The 23,449-nt window shown below is 45.7% G+C and overlaps 1 protein-coding gene across 9 annotated transcripts in view; it reads left to right on the plus strand.

Annotated features, from left to right (window-relative positions):
* Positions 1-23,449, plus strand: part of RALGPS1 (Ral GEF with PH domain and SH3 binding motif 1) — a 289,275-nt gene that overhangs the window by 30,678 nt on the left and 235,148 nt on the right. For all 9 annotated transcript variants that reach the window (XM_089913761.1, XM_089913763.1, XM_089913759.1 and 6 more), the window contains 2 exons: positions 12,287-12,408; positions 15,593-15,700. In XM_089913761.1, coding sequence (XP_089769887.1) covers positions 12,352-12,408; positions 15,593-15,700 — 165 coding nt within the window. In that variant the 5' untranslated portion in view covers positions 12,287-12,351. The remainder of the gene's footprint in view (positions 1-12,286; positions 12,409-15,592; positions 15,701-23,449) is intronic.

Here is a 23,449-nt window from a genome sequence, read left to right on the forward strand (position 1 = left end):
ACAGGCACCCCCGCTCTTCCAGTTGCAGGTGACACTGCCTGCCTTTCCCCAGAGCAAATGTCCCCTGGACGGTAATTAAGATTAAGTGGGTGGCTGAGGAGGGCTGTGCGGAGTCGGGGAGAGGGAGTGGGGCGCTGGGTCCCTGGTCTGGCTTTCACGATCCCTAACGTGCAGAAAGGGAAGTGTCACTGCCAGGCTTCCAGAATGGAAGTGTGCCAATCAGGATGCTCCCAGGCTGTCTTGGGTGTCTGGGACGTCCCAGGCAGGCCACCCTCATTTTCTCACTCTCTCTTTTACCCCCATTTCCCGAAGCTCTCTTCAAGTCCTCCCCCACACGTATCCCTAGGTTTCCCATTTTCCTAAAACCTGCCTCCGCTCCCTGTGGAAAACTCAGGTCTTACTCATCAGCCAGTGGGTGCAGGTGAGGGTTTCTCTCTTCCCCCTGTTTTCTGCAGGCTTGTCTTGGAAGGGAGGAACCTTTGATTTCAAGAATAATTACATGTGCATGGGGCAGGGATGGGGAAGCTCCAGCCGGCCTTTTCAAAGAGGGTCTAAAATGAAACTATCCTGCCAACCAGAGGATTCGTTTTCTCTTGGGAACGCTTTCATTTTCAGTTTTATGAAAAATACATATTTTTCAGTCACATTCCTCCTATTACCTTAACTTAGAGGTGATTTCTTGCAGTCTCATGCTAAGAGAGCATTACCCTTGCTTACCCCTGCCGCGGGGAGGGTGAAAGTGGTGGTGACGGGTGTCAACACAAATAATAGCTGTCATTAATGATGTACCATGCCGGCCGCTTTTAATGTGCACCATCCTGTGAATCCCTTCAGCCATCTTTGAGGTCGCTACTGCAGTGTTCCCCATTTTACAGATGAGGAAAGTGAGGCTTGGCCAGGTCAAGCAACTTGCCCAGGGCACAAGGTCAGTGATGGGTGAGAATTCAAATCCTGGTTTATCTGTTTTCTAAGCCGCAGAGGTACCCAGCTCCTTCTCCTGCCTGAGAACTTGCTCTGCTGTAACTGTCCTATTCTTAGCTCCTGCCAGGCCTGTGGTTGTAGCTTGTCAACCTCTGGGGGGTGGGAAGTGTTGAACCACAGGCTGTGCCTGCATATATACACGCACACACTTGTGTCTGTCTGTATATCTATTTGTGTGTGGCTGTGTGCACGGATGCTGCCCTACCCTGTGTGAACGTGTAACCTTGGGGACAGGGACAAGGGATTGTGGGGACTTCCCTTGTTTATTTTATACCTTTTTAAAGGTATTACTCTTATGTAAAGGATTCTGGAAGCCCTCCTACTTGAGAAGAGCAGGCCTGAGTAGGCATCGCTAGGCTGGACTTTCTGAGGACGGATGGGCTGCTGGTTTCTGCCTCCCCGGCCTCAGCGCACAGTGTGTGGGGGCGTGGGGGGCACCCGGTCAGCGCTGTCACGTGAATTCGCGGGTGGCTGCCTGTCTGTGCTGGCCCTACGTCAGCTCCATGCACGTAGGTGCTTCACTTCTCCAGGAAGACGCCCTTCCTTGTCCTTTTCTCCAGGTTTGCTCAGTTTCACAAGTTTTCTCTCATTTTTGTCTATCTGCAGACCCTCAGACTCCACACCCAGCCCTCTTCCCCGAACACTGCTGCTTTCTCTCCCCCAGGGGGGCTCAGCCAGGGGGGCATTTGGACACAGCGGTGCCTCCTCAGCTGTCTAGCCCGCTCAGCTCATTATCTGGCCCTCAGTGAGGAGGGGAGATGTTGGATGTCGAGCATCTGGTGGGTGGCTTGAAAGGGGCGGGGGAGGGCGTGGCAAACACGGCACAAAGGGATGGCATCTCAAGTCTCATGTGCTCACGTGGCCGGGGCCTCGCTTTGAAAGCCGCCAGGCGCTGCTGCTTGCCAGGAGGAGGCTTGGCCAGTTTGGAGAGGGTCGGGAGGGGGTATAGTGAGAGCGCCACTGCCAGCCCGCACGAGGGGACCTTTCCTGGGCGCCTGGCAGGTGGTCCAGCTTCAGGGTGACCGTGACCCTGGGGGAGGCCTTTTGGTAATACAAAACAGGCACGCTGTGGCCGTCCAGAGAGAGAGGGAGAGAGAACACATACACTTATTGTTCCTGACGTGGAGTGAACAGCTGGTTGTGGGTAGAAACCCTCTTTGGTTCTGTCTCTTCATCTTCTGTTCAGACGCAGAAGGTGGGGCAGCTGTGCCCGAGCCTGTGGAGAGCAGCATGGCCACGCGAGGAGACAGGCTCGGACACGGGCTCGGGGCCGTCTCTGTGCTGGTCTGAAACATTTGGAAGACATCACTCTCTTGTACTTGAACATTCCTGGATGTGTGTATTTTCTTTGAAACAACCTCCACAAGCTTAGGAAAAAGTGGTTTTTCTGCCTTCCCCACAGTGGTCTGCACCAGACTGTCTCCTGCTATTTCCTTGGTTTCCTGAACCTGCAACATTGAAGGAGAATTCTCAAAGTCTGGAAGGAAACCAACATCACATATGGGACTTTCCTTCCCCTTTTCAGGAGCCCACACACGAGACTGGAGTCTGTCACACAGAAACCAGAGACACGGGGTGGTGCTGTGGTTCTGATACAACTCCACGTTCTTGCAAAGTTACGTCATGAGAATCTTTTCCTCCTGCAGGAGGCATTAGTATGAGAGTGTGTGCGTGTGTGTGTGTGTAAGAGGTGAGGGAGGGTGGGAAGACAGGGTTTTTGGCCGAACTTAACAAGCTGGTACCCTTCCCTTGGTGCCGGACTGCCTCCCTCTCCAGCAGGGGGTACGGGCAGGCAGGTGTGTGAAAAACGGATCCCCGAGTTACAGTGTAGTTTCTCTCTCTGAGCCTCAGCTTTCTCATCTGTAAAATGGTTTTTTAAAATAATTTTAAAAAATAAATTTATTAATTTTCGGCTGCATTGGGTCTTCGTTGTTGCACGCGGGCTTTCTCTAGTTGTGGCGAATGGGGGCTACTCTTTGTTGCGGTGCGCGGGATTCTCATTGCGGTGGCTTCTCTTGTTGTGGAGCATGGGCTCTAGGCGCGTGGGCTTCAGTAGTTGTGGCATGCGGGCTCAGTAGTTGTGGCTCGTGGGCTCTAGAGCTCAGGCTCAGTAGTTGTGGCACACGGGCTTAGTTGCTCCAGGGATCTTGCCAGACCTGGGGTCAAACCTGTGTCCCGTGCATTGGCAGGCGCACTCTTAACCACTGAGCCCCCAGGGAAGTTTTTTTTTTTGATGCATATAAATCCTTAGCCAGAGCCTTAAAAAGAGTAAGTGTCTAATAGATTGTTGTGATGACAGCAGTAATCAGACTGTGTGTGAGCTCCTTGAGGGCTGGCCTGAGTCCTCTGCACAGAGCAGGTCTTGGGAAAAGGGTCACCAAGTTTACTGAAGGATTGAGGGAGTGACCAGGAGGCAAGATGCTGTTCCTGTGGCTGTAGTGTCGGGGCCATCTGTTAAAGCTGGCTCCGTGGGGAGCCCTGCCTGGCTTATTAGCACCCCTGTTAGTCTAGGATGGGCAGGGACTGGGGTCAGGTGAGGAGGGGAACCTATTCCCTGTGCTCCTGGCACACGGGCATCTGGGGTGTGCTTTCACACCTCTGGGCTTCTGCTCATGCTCAGAGTGCCTGTGGCCCACCCACCGCTTGCCTAGAAACACTCACACTTGCCCTTTTAAGACCAGATCCACGGCTCTTAGTGATGTCTTCTTTGACGCCCAAGGTGAACCTGTGATCTGTTACACCACGTGTCCTGTGAGTATCTACCTATGGGATTTTCTCCCCTCTGCTACACTGCTGGACCCTGGAGGGCAGGGCTGTGTCATCTTTGACTCTGGTCCTCAGAACTGGTCCTCCAGGTCTCAGTGGATGGGTGTTGAGCCAATGAATGAATGAACTGCTGAGCAGTTACCCATTCGTAATGGCCCTAAAGGTAGGAGTCATTTATCCTCAGTTCCTCTCTTTTCCTCTCCTGTCACATGCAGTCCATCAGCAAGTCTTGTCTGTTTCACCTCCAGAACCCCTCCCAAATCCATCTCTTTTCCCCATGGCCAGCAGTCCGAGCTGTCAGCATCTCTTACACCCAGCTGGCTTTGCTGCTCCCATCTTTGGCCTCCCATGGAGTTCTCTGCACAATAGCCACTGTGATCTTCAGAAACAGTGAGATCAGATCATGTCACTCCCCTGCTCAGAACCCATTCCCAGGCATTCCAGGTAAAACCCAAACTCCCCACCATGGCCTGCAAGACCCTTTATGCTCTGGCCCCAGCCCGTCTGTCCACTGCCTCCCACTGACTGGGCTCCAGCTGTGGCCGTCTCTCTCCATCACACACCTGCTGAGCTCCTGGCCATCTCAGACCCTTTGCACTCGCTGTGGCCTCTGTAAAGGACACTCCGACTGGTTTTTATGGTTGACTCCTTCCTAGGGCTTTAGCTCAATACTGCATCTTCAAAGTCCTTCCTTGACCACCCTGGCAAATACTGTCTTCCACCCTATTTTATTTCCTGGAGACCCTCATGATCTGAGTTCACATGTGGTTTCTGACTCCTGCGCTGGAATGTGAGTTCTCTGGGGGCAGGGTCTGTTTGCTTTGTGTCCCCTGTGCCTGGAACAGGGTCCTTGACCAGCCTTCCCTGCATTTGGATGGGAAAAAAATGACATCTTTATTTTCACTAACTTCTAACTGAAATTTGGCATCTTCCTCAGTTGCTAATGTGGACAATAAATTATAGTAATATTTACAGTACCTGGAACTTTGTCACCAATAAAAGTCACAGCTACCTCCATATCACATAATAATTGTGGGCATGCATCTCAGAAAATTTATGTTCTTGACTACTTTGAAATTATGGTAGTTATTAGACCCACCAATAGATCTTGCTATTTAATGCAATTATATATATATATATTCCCTTACCTGAAGAAATACATATATTACTATATTATAAATTACTTTGTGGTACGCGGGCCTCTCACCGTCGTGGCCTCTCCCGTTGCAGAGCACAGGCTCTGGACGCGCAGGCTCAGCGGCCATGGCTCACGGGCCCAGCCGCTCCGCGGCATGTGGAATCTTCGCAGACCAGGGCACGAACCCGTGTCCCCTGCATCGGCAGGCGGTATATTATAAATTACTTTGAAAATAATTTTATAACTGAATTTTAATACAGTTGGCTTCCTGAGTAGTCCTGTGTAATTGGTTTCCCGTATAATTTTATTTTATTCATTTAAAAACATTTCTGTGATGGGCTTCCCTGGTGGCACAGTGGTTGAGAGTCCACCTGCCAATGCAGGGGACACGGGTTCATGCCCTGGTCTGCGAAGATCCCACATGCCGCGGAGCGGCTGGGCCCGTGAGCCATGGCTGTTGAGCCTGCGCGTCCGGAGCCTATGCTCCGCAACGGGAGAGGCCACAACGGTGAGAGGCCCGCGTACCGCAAAAACCAAAAAAAAAAAACCAAAAACAACCCTCCAAAAAAACCCAAAAAAACATTTCTGTGAGAAGGGGCCCATGGGCTTCACCAGATGGCCAAAAGGGTCCAAGGTACAAAAATGGTAGGAACTCCTGGCTAGAACAAAGTCCGCACAAAGTAGGAGCTCGATGAATGCTTGGATGGACAGGTGAAAGGATGGTGCACGTCTTCCCCTGTGAGGATGAACCCCCTGTGTTTTTAGGGTCAGGTTATGGTGGCTTGGCATGAACTTGGTATTTAGGAAATAGCCTTGGTCAAGGTCTTTTGGAGATCTACTCCAACGATCGACACTGAAAAAGAGGCATTTATTACAGAGCCCCGGGGGTTGGAACCTTTTCTTTCAGACACAGGCTCCCCCTTCAGCTTCTCTCTGCACATCTGCTGCCTCCCCACTCAGAGGGACTCTCCTTGCACTGGGCAGGATCTGGCCACCCTCCCCTCCTGAGGGCATAGTGCTCAGTTCCGCTGACTAGCAGAGACTGGCACCATAGGGTCCTGAGTTCCTGGAGATGCAGGTGGGCATTCTGGTCCAATCAGTCCGGCCTGGGAGGCATGGTCCACATATTCAGGGGCCTTCCCGTGGGGTGGGGGAGGGGTTCTCAGGGAGGGGCCTGGGCTGGGCTGACCCCCTTGATGGGAGTCTGGTCCCTGGCGAGGAGTTGGGGCTCGCCCGGGCCTCAGGGATGGCAGGTGGATGGGTGAGGGTTCCTCTGGGCCCTGGAAAGGATGTTCCATTCTGCTTGGTCCTCTTATTTCTTAGCATGTGAAATATCTCTTGTCTGAGAGTCACTGCCCATAAATTAGGCTGTTTTGTCAGTGACGAGATATGCAGGAGTCACATTGGAAACAAGTGGTCTGTCTGTCTTTCCAGCTCAGGCCGCCAGTAGGAAGCACGATGGGTAGCATGGGTGGGCTGTCACTTTGTCTCTAGGTGGGCTGGGCCAGAGTGGGCCGGGTGCGGGGGAGTGGGGGGCAGGTCAGGCCTCACGGGGGAGGAGCCCTATGCTCGGACCCCTGGACTCAGCCTGTGCTCCTCTGGGGGCCAGGAGCCCGCAGCTGGAAATCTCCTTCCCAGTAGGGGAGGCCTGTGGTTTCACAAAGCACCATGCTGTCCTTTCTTTAATGTTTTAAGTTAATTGTTTGTTTTAGGAAAAAAGAATAAGTATAAATGAATGAAACTGCAGGATTAGAATGAACACTAATAGCAATTAATAGCCTTAACAGAGTGCTTGCTTGGTGTTTGACCTGACCCTAGCACTTTATGCATTTTCTCGTTCAGTCCTCACCTGGGCCCTCAGAGGAGGCCCAGGCCCTGGTGTCCACTGACCAGGGTTTGGACTCCCCAGTTCTGCCACTTAACTAGCAGTAAGTTACATCACCTCTCTGGGCCTCAGTTTCCCAGGAATGAGAATAGCCTCTGCCTCACAGGGTTGTTGTGAAGATCAAGTGAGCTAAAAATGTTGTGCTTAGCCCAGCGCCTCGCTCAGCATCAGCACTCCCTGTTCACGCCGTGTGCGCGTGGGGTGGGGGCCCCGAGTGCACCACCAGAGGTCGCTGGAGAGATGGGCCAAGTTGGCGACGTCCTGCAGACGGGAAGTAGGGAGTGAGCAAATGACGGTCATGGAAAAGGGTCTGAGACTCATGGCCCCTAGGCTGAAGGGCTGCGTGACTGGTTACCAGGCCGATGGGGAGAGCCACGGCCTCTGGTTTGAGCCCGGCCAAGCAGACTGGGCTCCACGTCTGGGCTCCCCTTGGGGAGTCCTGCAGAGTGCTGGGCGCTCCCTGAAAGCAGCAAAGCCCACCTCAGCCTGGAACTGGAGCAAGTTGGGTCCACCCTAAGAGGGTTGGCTGGCTGTGTGCCACTCTGTCTCCCCATGGTGACTCCGTCAGGCTAGGATTGAGTCACTTTGTTCAGATGGATGAGCAGCTTCCATCCATCAGCACAGCCTGGCTGAGTCGGCCCCAACCCCAGTCCATGGGAGCTGGTTTGTCTGGTCTGAGACAGCCCTGGCATCCTGATTCCCTCAGCTGCCTTTGGACTCTTCCGTTTCTAGATTCCCTACTTGGAAGTCTCTGGGCTTACTTGGAGGTTTCTGTTGGAGGGTCCCATCCACTTGATTCCTAGGAGGTGTTGCTTCTATTTCAGAGGCTGGTTCCTCTCGCCTCAGGCCCATCTCTCTTTTTTTTTTTCTTTTAATGTGTTGTTGGATTCTGTTTGCTAGTATTTTGCTGAGGATCTTTGCATCTATATTCCTCAGTGATATTGGTCTGTAACTTTCTTTTTTTGTAGTATCTGTGTCTGGTTTTGGTGTCAGGGTGATGGTGGCCTCATAGAATGAGTTTGGGAGTGTTCCTTCCTCTGCAATTTTTTGGAAGAGTTTGAGAAGGATGGGTGTTAGCTCTTCTCTAAATATTTGATAGAATTCACCTGTGAAGCCATCTGGTCCTGGGCTTTTGTTTGTTGGAAGATTTTTAATCACAGTTACAATTTCATTACTTGTGATTGGTCTGTTCATATTTTCTATTTCTTCCTGGTTCAGTCTTGGAAGGTTATACCTTCTAAGAATTTGTCCATTTCTTCCAGGTTGTCCATTTTATTGGCATAGAGTTGCTTGTAGTAGTCTCTTAGGATGCTTTGTATTTCTGTGGTGTCTGTTGCAACTTCTCCCTTTTCATTTCTAATTTTATTGATTTGAGTCCTCTCCCTCTTTTTCTTGATGAGTCTGGCTAATGGTTTATCAATTTTGTTTATCTTCTCAAAGAACCAGCTTTTAGTTTTATTGATCTTTGCTATTGTTTTCTTTGTTTCTATTTCATTTATTTCTGCTCTGATCTTTATGATTTCTTTCCTTCTGCTAACTTTGGGTTTTGTTTGTTCTTCTTTCTCTAGTTCCTTTAGGTGTAATGTTAGATTGTTTATTTGAGATTTTTCTTGTTTCTTGAGGTAGGCTTGTATAGCTATAAACTTCCCTCTTAGAACTGCTTTTGCTGCATCCCATAGGTTTTGGATCGTTGTGTTTTCATTGTCATTTGTCTCTAGGTATTTTTTGATTTCCTCTTTGATTTCTTCAGTGATCTCTTGGTTATTTAGTAATGTATTGTTTAGCCTCCATGTGTTTGTGTTTTTTACATTTTTTTCTCCTGTAATTCATTTCTAATCTCATAGTGTTGTGGTCAGAAAAGATGCTTGATATGATTTCAATTTTCTTAAATTTACTGAGGCTTGATTTGTGACCCAAGATGTGATCTATCCTGGAGAATGTTCTGTGCGCACCTGAGGAGAAAGTGTAATCTGCTGTTTTTGGATGGAATGTCCTATAAATACCAATTAAATCTATCTGGTCTATTGTGTCATTTAAATCTTATGTTTCCTTATGTATTTTCATTTTGGGTGATCTGTCCATTGGTGTAAGCGAGGTGTTAAAGTCCCCCACTATTATTGTGTTACTGTCGATTTCCTCTTTTATAGCTGTTAGCAGTTGCCTTATGTATTGAGGTGCTCCTATGTTGGGTGCATATATATTTATAATTGTTATATCTTCTTCTTGGATTGATCCCTTGATCATTATGTAGTGTGCTTCCTTGTCTCTTATAATATTCTTTATTTTAAAGTCTACTTTATCTGATATGAGTATTGCTACTCCAGCTTTCTTTTGATTTCCATTTGCATGGAATATCTTTTCCATCCCTTCACTTTCAGTCTGTATGTGTCCCTAGGTCTGAAGTGGGTCTCTTGTAGACAGCATATATATGGGTCTTGCTTTTGTATCCATTCAGCAAGCCTGTGTGTTTTGGTTGGAGCATTTAATCCATTCACGTTTAAGGTAATTATCGATATGTACGTTCCTATGACCATTTTCTTAATTGTTTTGGGTTTGTTTTTGTAGGTCCTTTTCTTCTCTTGTGTTTCCCACTTAGAGAAGTTCCTTTAGCATTTGTTGTAGAGCTGGTTTGGTGGTGCTGAATTCTCTGAGCTGTTGCTTGTCTGTAAAGCTTTTGATTTCTCCGTCGAATCTGAATGAGATCCTTGTTGGGTAGAGTAATCTTGGTTGTAGGTTCTTCCCTTTCATCACTTTAAGTATATCATGCCACTCCCTTCTGGCTTGTAGAGTTTCTGCTGAGAAATCAGCTGTTAACCTTATGGGAGTTCCCTTGTATGTTATTTGTCGTTTTTCCCTTACTGCTTTCAATAATTTTTCTTTGTCTTTAATTTTTGCCAATTTGATTACTATGTGTCTCAGCGTGTTTCTCCTTGGGTTTATCCTGTATGGGACTTGCTGCGCTTCCTGGACTTGGGTGGCTATTTCCTTTCCCGTGGTAGGGAAGTTTTCAACTATAACCTCTTCAAATATTTTCTCGGGTCTTTTCTCTCTCTTTTCTCCTTCTGGGACCCCTGTAATGTCAATGCTGTTGTGTTTAATGTTGTCCCAGAGGTCTCTTAGGCTGTCTTCATTTCTTTTCATTCTTTTTTCTTTATTCTGTTCCACAGCAGTGAATTCCACCATTCTGTCTTCCAGGTCACTTATCCGTTCTTCTGCCTCCATTCTTCTGCTATTGATTCCTTCTAGTGTAGTTTTCACTTCAGTTATTGTATCGTTCCTCTCTGTTTGTTTGTTCTTTAATTCTTCTAGGTCTTTGTTAAACATTTCTTGCATCTTCTCGATCTTTGCCTCCATTCTTTTTCCGAGGTTCTGGATCATCTTCACTATCATTGTTCTGAATTCTTTTTCTGGAAGGTTGCCTATCTCCACTTCATTTAGTTGTTTTTTCTGGGGTTTTATCTTGTTCCTTCATCTGGTACATAGTCCTCTGCCTTTTCATCTTGTCTATCTTTCTGTGAATGTGGTTTTTGTTCCACAGGCTGCAGGATTGTAGTTCTTCTTGCTTCTGTTGTCTGTCCTCTGGTGGATGAGGCTATCTAAGAGGCTTGTGTAAGTTTCCTGATGGGAAGGACTGGTGAGGCCCATCTCTTCTGCCCCTGGAAATCATGAAAGTGTTTTTGCTTATTAATAACCATTGTCTGTCATCGTGTGCTAATACAATTTGTTTTTAGTATTTTAATATTTCTTTGATTATTTCAAAGGGATGTGGAAGGGGGGAGTTAAATGTGTAAGTTCAGGTCACCATCATGAGACAGCTGGCGGCTGCTGCATTTGCTGCGGTTAATTTACCTACTGTAAAATGCACTCATTCCAAGTGTACGGTCCTATGGCTTTGTGGATTTCTGGGACTGTGTAACCATCACCACATCCAGTTTTAGCACATTTCCATCACCCCAGAAAAATCCTCTGTGCTCATTTGCAGTCAGTCCTGCCTCCACCCCAGCCTCTCATTGATGTGCTCCCCCTCTCTATGAATTTGGCTTTTTGGACATTTCATAAGAATGGCCTCATATTGTACAATCCTTTGGGTGACCTCTTTCACTTAGCATGATGTTTCTGAGGTTTATTCATGTTATACTTTGTATCAGTGTTCCATTTCTTTTTATTGCTGAGTAGTATATTCCATTGTATGGATATACCCCATTGTCTATCCATTCCCCAGTTGGTGGGCACTTAGTTCCCAGCTTTTGGCTAAGATGAATAAATTCATGTGCATGTTTTTGTGTGGACATATGTTTTCATTTATTTTAAAGATAGTTACCTAGGTGTAGAGTTGTGGGGTCATTTGGTAAAGTTGATGTTTAACTTTTTAAGAAACTGCCAGACTGTTCTCCACAGTTGCTGTGCCTCTGGCACCTCGAGCCAGAAGCCACGCATCCTCAGCGGGTCCTCCCTCCCCCCACACCAGTTTCTGTTGCATTTCTGTCCTTACTGTCTCTCAGCCTGTGTCCTTCTCTTTGGTGTCACTGTTGCCACTCTAGCTCAGAGGACCCTCGTCTCTTTCCTGATAATTGCAGTTGGCTTCCAGCTGGTCGCTTTGCCTTCTCCTTTCCTTCCCCCATTACATCCTGATCGCTTTCCTGGGAAAAAGCTGGTGGTGGCTACAGTGCTCTGATGTTCAGTGATGTGATAAATGCCCTACTAGGGGCATGTACACATTGGTATGAGAGTGCTGGTTCTTGTTTGAGTGGTCCGGGTGCGATAACCAGGGGAGATGACATTTGACATTTGAGCCACGTCCTGAATAATGATGGTTTGGTGGGACGGCATGAGCAAAGACACCAAAGCACTAGTTACTTAACCTCTCTGTGCCTCAAATTCCCCACCTGGAATATGGGGGTAATAACAGGACCTACCAAGGACTGTTGTGAGCGTTAGAGGAGTTACTGTAAGTAAGGTGCATGGCACGTGGCGAGAACTCTCTGAGTCTTAGCTAGTATCCATATTATTATTATTGATGGAATGGTCTGGTGCACAGCGAAACACGGTAGATTCAGTTTGTCTTCTTCACCTGCCTTCTTTTTAAAACAAAGGTCACAAACTCTAGTGTCTGCAGGAGCCAGGCAGGTCCCCAAGTGGCTGTACAGGCCAGATGGGGTCTGAAAGGCACTTGCTCCAGTAAGTGCACCAGTACAAGGGGCAGCGCTGCCCAGCCCAGCTGACGGCCGTCATGCAGGAATGGGGCCCAGTGCTGCCAGAAAAGTCACAAATCCAGAATTCTGTGTGAAACCTTCCAATTTTTAAATGTTGGTGATTAATTTAAAACATACTAAAACCTGTACAAACCTAGCTGACTACATCTGTGGGCCATATTTAACCTGAAGGCCACCAGCTTGTGTAACCTTTCTTTGAAGGTCTCCTCTGGGGTCACCAGCTCAAGTCCAGCACAACTCTCTCCCAGGGTGGGATTAGCTTGGGTTTGAAGGCTGGTTTTTATGAGCCCCTTTGCCTTGCAGGACTTCTCCAGACAGGTTATGTCACCGACAGAGGCTGCCCTGAAGCTCCCTGTGGCCTGGAGACTATGTACAAGAGGAATGGTCTGATGGCTAGCGTGCTGGTCACCTCTGCCACTCCACAGGTACTGGGGCCGCGGGACCGGGGCCGGGGCCGTGGGTGGGGTGGTGGGCCGGGGCTCCTTGCAGCTGACCCAGGCCCCCTGAGTCTTGGCCCGGGGGCTGCAGGCCTCCATGAATGCCACCATTCTTAGCCCTCCCCACCAGCCATGCCAGGCATGAGATTTGGGAGGCAGTCAGTCCTGAGGATCAGTGTGTTTTCTGAAGTCGTTCTCTTCAAAGAAAAACAAATACCTGCCTAGTCCAGTCGTAGCAAGTGCCACATTCCATTTTGGTGGCAAGAAGGGATCAGACCTTTCCCAAGCAAAGCCGTGGCTGATTATAAATAGGTCACACATTCTGGAATGAAGTCAGACAGAAGTGCTTCCAGCTGGCCCCGTGTTCCTATTTACCTTGCTCAGGAGGAAATGGCTGTAAGGGCTGGTGGTCGAGAGTGGCCTGGGCTCGGGCCCCTGCCCTGGGGGTTTGGGAGTTTGCTTTCCAAGTTCTGTAATAGAACAGAGGCAGGCGGGGGAGGGGGTGTCATCTGAGGCCTGGGGAGACCACCATGTCAGATGCATAACGCTGGGCTCCTGTGATAAACGGACAAGGGGGTGCTCCGTGTTCTGAACTCAGAAGGCCCTCATGGTCGAGCTGGGCTTTTGAAATGATCCTGTGCAATCAGCTAGAATTCATAGGAACCAATCCATTTCTTATAACCCTTTAAAAAAATTCCTTAGCTTGATCTCTGGTTCTGAAAGCAGACTTGTGGGTACCCGTTAAAATTCCCAGATGGCGCCAGTATACATTTAAATGAAGTTACTGTGTCGTCATCACCACCACCACCTCCACCGCTACCACTGAATGTATTTGGGGCAACTTTTGATTAAATAAGACCGCTTGTATGAGTGTGTATGTTTGGGGCAGGTGCAATGGGGTGTTACAGGAAAGTTATAAAACCTGAAATTCCAGGAATGGACTCTGTCTGGTAACTGGAGGAATCAGACTTCTCTTTCCATTTACAGTTTACACTCCGTCTAGAGTAAAACTTCTTTTTTAGCCTCCGTCTGTGTATATATGTATACATACACATATGTGTGCAAACACACATATATACTATATATATCTACATATATGTGTATATATACAAATATACATGTATATGTGTATCCAGAACGTGGTGAGAGCTCAATAAATATTTGTTGAATGAACGAACAAATGAATGCATGTCTAATTGAAGTGCTCAATACATTTTGGTGACTGAGTGACACGTTTATACAGATAGACACCCATGATTTAGTGCTTAACTGTATACCGGGCACTTCTTTTGTACATTCCACAGGCATGATCTCACTTAATCCTCACAATAACCCCATCAGGCATGTGCTGTTGTTTCACCCCCAGTTTATAGGTGAGGAAACTGAGGCAGGGAGCAGTGAATGAACTGGCTTCAAATGAACTGGCTTCACAGCTGGTCAGCGGTGGGTGGGGATTCACAGCCAGGCCTCTGTGACTCTGGAGCCACTGGTCCTGACCACGATGACATTACACTCCCCGGAAGAAGGTCAGCCCTGTCACCTGCTTCAGGCTGCTCCGTGGAAGGGGAACATGGAAGTGCAGAATGATTTATTGGTAGCCATTGCTCAGGGTCTGTAAGACCGAGGGGTAGAATCGATGGCCAGTTCCAGAAGTATTCAGGATTAATCTTTATTACTTTTCAAAAGTTTAACACAGATTCTCCTCAGAGGAGAATGTCCCATCGCCCGTGGAACTTTCAAAATAACCATGCCTGAGCCCACCCAGGCCCCTTGAATCAGCATCGCCCAGGGAGGGGATCCTGCCAGTTGCTTTGTAAGCTTCATTTTGTATGACCTGTGCCACAGCCCTGGGGAGCAGGTTCTAATGGTGCCATTTTACAGATGGTAGCTGAGGCTCTGCGAAGTGAAGAGGTCAGACAGCAGCTTGGGTGGAGCTGGCATTCTAAGCAGGCCTGTCTGACTTCAGAGCTCAGAGCTTCTTAAGATCATCTTAGAGTTTTTGGTAGCCTTTAAATGACAGAGGCCTATTGAAATCTACAGGTTTAAGTTTCTGCTCCTCCTTTTAACCTCACGTTTTCAGTTGTTGACTATTGGTTTCCCTCCCTGGCCTAAAAACACTCTAGTTTCCAGTAAGATTGCAAAGTTTTTCCAGATATAGCCATTTTGGAAAGAGTGAAATAAAGGGGAATTAATAAAAGCATATTCTCTAAATCCCGGTCCAAGATGTTGAGGTTAATGGAAACCACAAAATCCCTCTTCACAGGTTGAGACGAATAAAACCGTTTATGAACAGGGCACAGTTTTGGGGTGGTAAGCTCTATTGGTTCCCCAAAGTAGAATTTGATGGAATTAAGTAAAATTGAAGAGAAGGTATGTTCAGCATTCTGGGATGCCTACAGTGTTGGGTTTCATGTAACTGGCCACATCTGGGGAGTTTAACTTGCTCTTTTACAGGAGACCTTTCCTTTACGTGCAGGACTCCCGGTGTTCTTCTTAACAAGGGGCTCTACTAAATATAACTTTCACGCCGTCTCCAAAACTGGCCGGTTACCTCTCACCTCATCAGCTAACAGGCTTTGGATTCCAAGTGGCCCCTACATGAAATAAGCCTTGAGAGTCAGTTTAACATTTTGTATAATAATTTCCTGCAATGAATTTAAGTAGAAAAAAAAAAAAGGTGAAACCAGGTAATGTTTGAAAAACATAACAAAACAGGTGATCTCCTCAGGCCTCCTAAGATGTGAAGGGTGGGCTGTATCTTTTCACCGCCCCCCCCCCCCCCCGCCACAGAGGCAGCTGGAAGCAGTTGGGGTGTAGTGAGCGAGGGCATGTATGATTGAGGGGTAAGAGAGATATACAACTGGGCTCACGTTCCGGCTCTTCAGTTTCCTAGGTGAGATACATTAGGGAAGTAGCACTGCCTCTACTTCCTTATCTGTAGGATGGGAATAATAATAGTGTGTACTCAGAGAGTTGTTAGAGAGTTAAATTAGATTATGCATATGAAGTGCTTAACACAGTGCCTGGAATAGGGGAAAGCACTAAACAACAGAAGCTTTTATCATTGTACGGTTCTGCCCCTCTTGCATCCTCAGTTCTGAGGTTTGGGAGTCAGTGATTGTGGAGTCAGCCAGACTGCTCAGGCGGCCCCATCTCTCCCTGTCCTCTGCAGGGCAGCAGCAGCTCAGACTCTCTGGAGGGCCAGGGCTGCGACTATGCCAGCAAGAGCTACGATGCCGTTGTCTTCGATGTCCTGAAAGTGACCCCCGAGGAGTTTGCTGTAAGTAACAGGACTGATGTGGGTGGCTGGGCACCATAACGGGGAGCTCGAGGGGGTCACTGCTCAGGCTTGTTTGCTCAGATTGGAAACAAGCTGTATATCCAACAATAGGGGATTGCCGAATAAAGTATTCTTTATGAAATACCATGTGGCGTTAAAAAAGGGTGATGTCTGCAGGGAGGGATAAATTAGGAGTTTGGATTAAAATATACACACTACTCTATATAAAACAGACAACAAAGAAGGACCTACTGTGTAGCACAGGGAACTATACTCAATATCTTGTAATAACCTATAATGGGAGAGAATGTAAAAAAAAGAATATATATATATATATATAGCTGAATCACTTTGCTGTATACCTAAAACTAACACAACATTGTGAATAAACTATATTTCAATAAAAAGTTTTTAAAAATAAAAAAACCCACAAATATTTTCAGTAGGTGTATTATAGTACCTGGTTTGGAAAAATTGTTGGAGCAGAAAAACCTTTGTACCTATCTGGTTACAGATGCATTACAAAATTAATTTTAATACTTGTTGCATTGCTATAAAGATCAAAATTAAAAAAAGAATTAAGGAAGGAATGTATAATATAATTATATGAAAGCAAAATAATAAATAACTTTGAAGGATAAAAAAACAGGAAGCTGTCTGTCTAGGAATTTAACTACCTTGGAAGGCGTACACAATATATATGAATAGTAAGTGAAAGGAACAGGTTACAGCAGGGGTCCCCAACCCCTGGGCTGAGGACCGGTACCGGTCCGCGGCCTATTAGGAAGCGGGCCGCACAGCAGGAGGTGAGCGGCGGGCGAGCGAGCGAAGCTTCATCTTCCGCTGCCCATCGCTCGCATTGCCGCCTGGACCGTCCGCTCCTCACCACCCGGTTGGAAAAATTGTCTTCCACGAAACCGGTCTCTGGTGCCAAAAAGGTTGGGGACCACTGGGTTACATCACAACTTACAGAGAATAGTGCCATTTTTAAAAAGCATGCACAACACCTACATATTTATATTTGCATAAGAAGAGGTCTAGATCCGATGTTTACATATTCTTAAATACGTGGATACCTATATAGCCAAACATATTATTTACTCTAGTTTCTGGTTGTAGGATTCTAAATAATTGGAATTTAATTTTTCTTCTTTTTGTTTATTTTTACTCTCTATATTTTTGCAATGACTGTTTTCTACGATGATAGACAATATTATTTGAACAAATTCTGTAATTATAAATTAAAAAGAATTGTTTTTCCTTCAGCCAGTGTGTTGCTGCTCGTCAGACCCTGTGCTTCTTTGTTGTGGAGGAGCAGGCTTGGCTCCTCGTTTTGCCATGACCTGGTTTCTTCCTTGTGCACTTTGAGGGTGGAGGGAGGACGTCAGCTCTGGGGTGGCCTGATTGCAAGCGCTGCCCAGGGCTGCATTTCTCTGCAGAACCACGGAATTATTTCCGGCCATGCCCACTTTTTCCTGGTCCCCTTGCTGTAACAGGTTTGGTGCCCTCCAGGGGTCTATGGAGCTAAGTGGGCCCCATCTCTTTGCTCTGCCATCGCTTGCTCCCACGTTTACTTTGTGCCAGGCCATGCTGAGCCTGGCACATATGTCACCTCCCTCAGTGTGTCTGAGGGATCCTCTTAAAATCAGTGTAAAACTCTTTAGGGGCTCCCTTATACTAGAATGAGATCCGGAATTCCTCGTGAGCCTCCAGGGCCCCGTGGTCTGGCCAAGCCTCCTCTCCTGCCCCATCTCCTTGCTCCCCAGCTACACGCCAGCTGCCTCTTTCTTCCCCAGACTCACCTGGCATCCCCCTGCCTCAGGGTCCTGTGCTTCTTCTTCCTTCTGTCCTAATGGCTCTTTCCCACATGTCTCCCAGTCTCTGTTCAGATGTCAGCCCTAGACAGGAATTTCACGGGCTAAAGTAGCATCTGTACATCACACGCTTCCCTGACCCTGCTCTGTTTTCTTCATATCTCTAATGACTGCCCTACATTACATTCTGTAATAGTGTTTTGTATGGTCTGTCTCCTCCACTAGAATGCAAACTCCTGAAGGACAGGAACTTTATCTCTTTCACGGCTCTTTCCCCATTGCCCAGAATAGTGCCTCCCTCATAGTACACGTTGACTAGAAGAATTCAGTCCTCAGAACAACCTGATGAGGCAGATTATTAGCTCCCGATTTTCTAAGAAAGAAACTAAGGATCTAAGAGATTGTTTTTTTTTAACCTGGATCATATAGCCAGATGTGGGCAGAGCCAGGTCTGAAACCTTCATCTCCTCATTATTCACCTAATGCTGGATGGTGATCACAAGGGCAGCTCCCACTTTTGAACACCTACTTTGTCTAGGTCTTGTGCTAAATGTTTTACATGCATTAATCTAATGTACTTTTCACCACAGCCTTACAAATTAGGCATATTTATTATTCCCAGTATACTGTCACCAGCATAGAGAGGAAAATCACCTCTTCACACAGATAGTAAGTGGCATTATCCGTCTGGGCTTTAAAACCAGGGCTTCTGACATTCTAGACCAGTAGAAATATAATCTGAGCCACATATGCAATTTAAAAATTTTTAGTAGCCACATTAAAAAAGGTGAAATTACTTTAAAAATATTTTTTATTTAACTTGCTGTATCTAAAATATTATCATTTCAACCTGTAAACAACATGAAATTGTTGAGATACTTTGCATTCTTTTTTCACACTAAATCTTCAAAACTCAACGTAGTCTTCTAAACTTAAGAGCGCTGGTGACATTTCAGATCCTCAGTAGCCGCGTGAGGCTAGTGACCACTGTATTAGATAGCGTAGTGCTAGTCTGTCCTCTCAGGCACAAAACTGTAGTGCATCTCTCTCCTTTAGAAGACATCATGGACCTTGCTGGCTTAGCTTCTATATTCTATTTGCTTTTGTCTGCTTGTTGTATTTATTTATTTATTTATTTAGGCTGCGTTGGGTCTGCGTTGCTGTGCGCGGGTTTTCTCTAGTTGCAGCGAGTGGGAGCTACTCTTTGTTGCGGTGCGCGGGCTTCTCATTGCAGTGGCTTCTATTTGTTGTGGAGCATGGGCTCTAGGCGTGCGGGCTTCAGTAGTTGCAGCACGCAGACTCAGTAGTTGTGGTGCACGGGCTTAGTTGCTCTGTGGCATATAGGATCTTCCCGGACCAGGGCTCGAACCAGTGTCCACTGCGTTGGCAGGCAGGTTCTTAACCACTGAGCCACCAGGGAAGCCCTGCTTGTTGTATTTTTGAGCTGTGTTTTTTAGCTTTGTGAAAGGAATGAAGCAATAATGAGGTTTAAAAATCCCTTTATAGTTGTTCCCCACGTGGAAAGGCAGAGAGTTAGGCTGCGCCTAGAACATCATTGTCCAGCCAGACCCCTTGGTGAGATTTTGGGCCTGGTTTTCTAGTCTCAGCCCTAGAGTGTTGCTCAGCCCAGCCCAGTCTGGGAAGACTGTAGGGAAGGGCAGTGAAGGCTCTGAGGGTGCAGCACTAACACTTGGCTGCTCCTGCCAGAGCCAGCGTGTCTTCAGCTTAGATGTGAAGCCAGGTCCCCTGGGGTCTTTGGTCTTTGGGGAAGTATTGGAGCTGCCAGGTGTTGGAACTGAACCAGACCACCTGGTATTTTAGTTTCCTGTCTAATAATATGAAAGAAAGGAAAAAGCCAGACACGAGAGTCCAATAAAAAAATCATTTGAGTGATTCTGGAAAGATGGCGGTGGCGGCAGCATAGTTCTTTATTCTCCCTGAATCCCCACATAAAAACATCCAGAACAACTAGATAGCAAACCCTGAAACCCATGAGAAATATTTACAATAAAATTAGGTGTCAAGTTATCCCTATCAAGCCCAAAATACAAATGGCTGGGGATACTCCACCAGTATCAAAAAGACCTGCAGAGTATCAGCTTCAGTATAAGAGAAAGCAGAAGTAAGTATTGGGGCATTTGACAGACCAGAGAATAGGAGAACCCCAGAATTTCCATCAGGAATTCACTGGAAAGTTCGGCAGATTAATGTGAGAATAGCAACTGAAATTGACAGGAATTTTGACCACTCAGATAATGGATGGGTGGAAGAGATCTGTGGACTAGCCCTATGAGCTCTTGAGACCAACCGACCAGGGCTCACTTCAGAAGAAGGCTCCATATCGGAGAGAAATTCAGTATGGGAGTGGACTGAAAATGATCAGGATAGGGAAAGTTAAGGAAAAAGGAGGTCTAAATAAATGTGTGTGTGTGTGTGTGTGTATGTATGTGTGTGTGTGTGTGTGAAATCTCAAAAAACAACTGCATGTTGTTGAACACTACATGAAAGTAACCAAAAGAAGAGCTATATGAAGTTAGAAAAGCTACCCTGAACCATGTTCCCCTCTAGAAAATTAGGAAAACTAATTTTACATAAAAATAAGCAACAGAAAATTATTGATATCAAGTCTTTCAAAGTTATTATAAGAAAAAAAGAGTAAGGACAGAATGCTGTAGATAACAAAAGCATGCCAGAAAGACATGCCTTAAAACAGATAAAAACTATAACCTTTCTATTTCAAAATAAGCTAAGAGAAGATATTAAGATCATACTGTAAGACATGAACAACATAAGTCTGAAATAGAAAAATCTCAGAAATGAGGTGGCAGAGTTAGGAAAGCATTGAAAATAAAAGTTATTTTGGAAATGAATGTTGAAGTAGAAGGAACACAAGAGTAGATAAACATAACAGAAAATGCCTTAAGGGAGGAAAAATTTTAACATCAAAATAAATGAAGAAAGAGATAATAAGACTTTGAAAAAAGTGATAGGACTTCCCTGGTGGTGCAGTGGTTAAGAATCCGCCTGTCAATGAAGGGGACATGGGTTCGAGCCCTGATCCGGAAAGATTCCACATGCCGTGGAGCAACTAACCCCGTGCGCCACAACTACTGAGCCTGCAATCTAGAGCCCAGCTCTAGAGCCCACGAGCCACAACAACTGAGCCCACGTGCCACAACTACTGAAGCCTGTGTGCCTAGAGCCTGTGCCTTGCAACAAAGAGAAGACACTGCAGTGAGAAGCCCATGCACCACAATGAAGAATAACCCCCGCTTGCTACAACTAGAGAAAGCCTGCATGCAACAAGGAAGACCCAACGCAGCCATAAAAAAAGAAATAAATTGGGGGCTTCCCTGGTGGCACAGTGGTTGAGAGTCCGCCTGCCGATGCAGGGGACACGGGTTCGTGCCCCAGTCTGGGAAGATCCCACATGCCGCGGAGTGGCTAGGCCCGTGAGCCATGGCTACTGAGCCTGCGCGTCCGGAGCCTGTGCTCCGCAACGGGAGAGGCCACAACAGTGAGAGGCCCATGTACCGCAAAAAAAAAAAAAAAAAAGAAAGAAAGAAATTCATTAAAAAAAGTGACAAATATTAATGATAAGCAAAGAAGATCCAACATACAGATAATGTAAATCCCTGAAAGAGGAGAATAAAAGGCAAGGAAACTGAACAAATACTTAAACTATAATTTGAGAAGATGTTCACAAAATAAAAAAAGATTCAAACCTACATATTGAAAGAATATACTGTTACTCCATCTTGGCTGGAACCCCCCCCCCCCACCAAGTTCATAACTCAGTTGAGGAATTCTAGCATTCCAATGACAAGGAGGATGACCCAACTCTGAACTAGATTTCCCCCTTGTATGTGATATTCCATTGATCCAATAAATAAATCTTGGCACTCAATGCAAGTTCTTGGTCATGCCGGGGCAACCCAGAATGGTCAATACCAAGATATAGTCTTGGTAAACTACTTGGGTGATAAAATTATAGAGAAGCTTGACAAAAGTCAAGATAGTGGTTACTTTTGACAGGAGGGAGGGACTTGTGATTGGGACAAGGCACATGGAGGAACTCCTTTTTTTTTCTTAATTGTGGTGAACTATATGTAACACAAAAATTACCATCTTAACCATTTAAAATGTACAGTTCAGTTGTGTTAAGTACATTCACACTACTGTGCAACCAGTCTTCAGAGCTGTTTTCATCTTGCAGACCCGAAACTCTGTGCCCATTAAACAACTCTCCATCCCCCCAGCCCCCACCATTTACTTTCTCTGTGAATCTGACTACTCCAGGTATCTCATATAAGTGGAACCATACAGTGTTTGTTTGTCTTTTTGTAACTGGCTTATTTCACTTGGCATAATGTCCTTGAGGTTCATCTATGTTGTTGCATGTGTCAGAATTTCCTTTCTTTTTAAGGTCAAATAATACTCCATTGTGTGTATATACCACATTTCTGGGGTCCATTCTGCCATCGATTGGGGTGGCTGTTTCTTGACCTGGATGACGGTTATAAGGTGTTCGCCTTATAATTAAGTCATCAAACCATGCATTTGTTTAATGTGGTTTCCTGTTAATGTGTGTCATTTTATGGTCAAAAGGGTTAAGATCATTTCAAAGGTCCTTATAGTTTTAGTGGGGTGCTCTGCAGCTAGACCTCAGTCCTTCTCCCCAGTGGCTGGAAGCAGAGCACAAAGCAAAGCAGGAACTTGTCTTTGTCATCAGCAGATCATGGACATTCTTCTAGATCAATATATATAGATTTAATCCTCTATTTTTAATAGCTGCATAATATTCCAGAGTCTGCATGTACCATAATTTTTTTCAACAAGTTCCTTTTTTGATGGCCTTTTAGATTACTTCCAGATTTTTACTACTACAAATAATTGTTCAGTAAACATCTATATGCGTCTCTGTATCTAAATGTAGATCTCTCTCTCTCTATTCTTATATACCAGTGCTTTTCTTTCTGTACGAATTGGTATTGCTGTGTCAATAGTATGCTCATTTCAATTTTTAGGAGATAATATCTAAACGTAGTGCCTGATCCTGGATGAAGAAAAGCTTGCTGTAAAAGACAGTATTGGGATAATTAGCAAATTTTGAATGTGGACTGTATATTAGATAATACGGTTGTACCAATGATAAATTTCCTAAGTATAATAATTTTATCATTATGTAAGAGGATCATCTTGTTCTTGGGAAATAAAATGCTGAAGGATTAAGAGGTGAAGAGTCATAATATCTGTATTTTACTCTCAAATGGTTCAGAAAAAATGTGTGTGTGTGTATATAATTTTATAGATATATATGTGTATAATTATATACATAAAAATAAAGCAAATGAGGCCAAATGTTAATAATGAAGCTAGGTGAAAGGTTATAGAGTTTATCATATTATTCTCGCAAATTTTTTGTAAGTTTGACATTAAAAAATAAATAAAATGTTAAGAACTTCTTTTTTTATGGGTTACTGCCAGATTACTTTCCAAAAAGAACTGAGCAACTCATAGTCCCATTAGTTGTGATGGCACTGATGGACCACAAATGGTGTCTTCCTCTTTAATTTGTATTTCCTTGACTATGATTCTAAAATTGTCAGAAACAGCAGCTCTGGGAGTAGAAGCAGGAATGTATCTTTGGAGCTGATTACTTTTTGTTCCGTGAGCCCTCCTGGGGCTCATTTGGATTGATCTAAATGCAAATTGAAAGATATCTTCTATTATAAGACATACCACTGATTTGCCAACAGCTTTCTTTGTTTATTTGGACTTGGGGAGAGCCTTATACTATAAGGTTGCGGCTGGGAAGAGGGGATTTAGTCAGCCACTGTTAGAGGGAAAAGCACTACATTCAACATATGCAAAAACCAGTTTGTTTTCTTTTTGGCTAATTTGCTGTCATTTATCCACATAAAGCCACCTCCTC

This window comes from Delphinapterus leucas, chromosome 6, assembly GCF_059928025.1.
Source record: "Delphinapterus leucas isolate spDelLeu-1000000601 "Yukka" chromosome 6, BTC_Dleu_Yukka2, whole genome shotgun sequence".
Taxonomy (NCBI): Eukaryota; Metazoa; Chordata; class Mammalia; order Artiodactyla; family Monodontidae; genus Delphinapterus; species Delphinapterus leucas.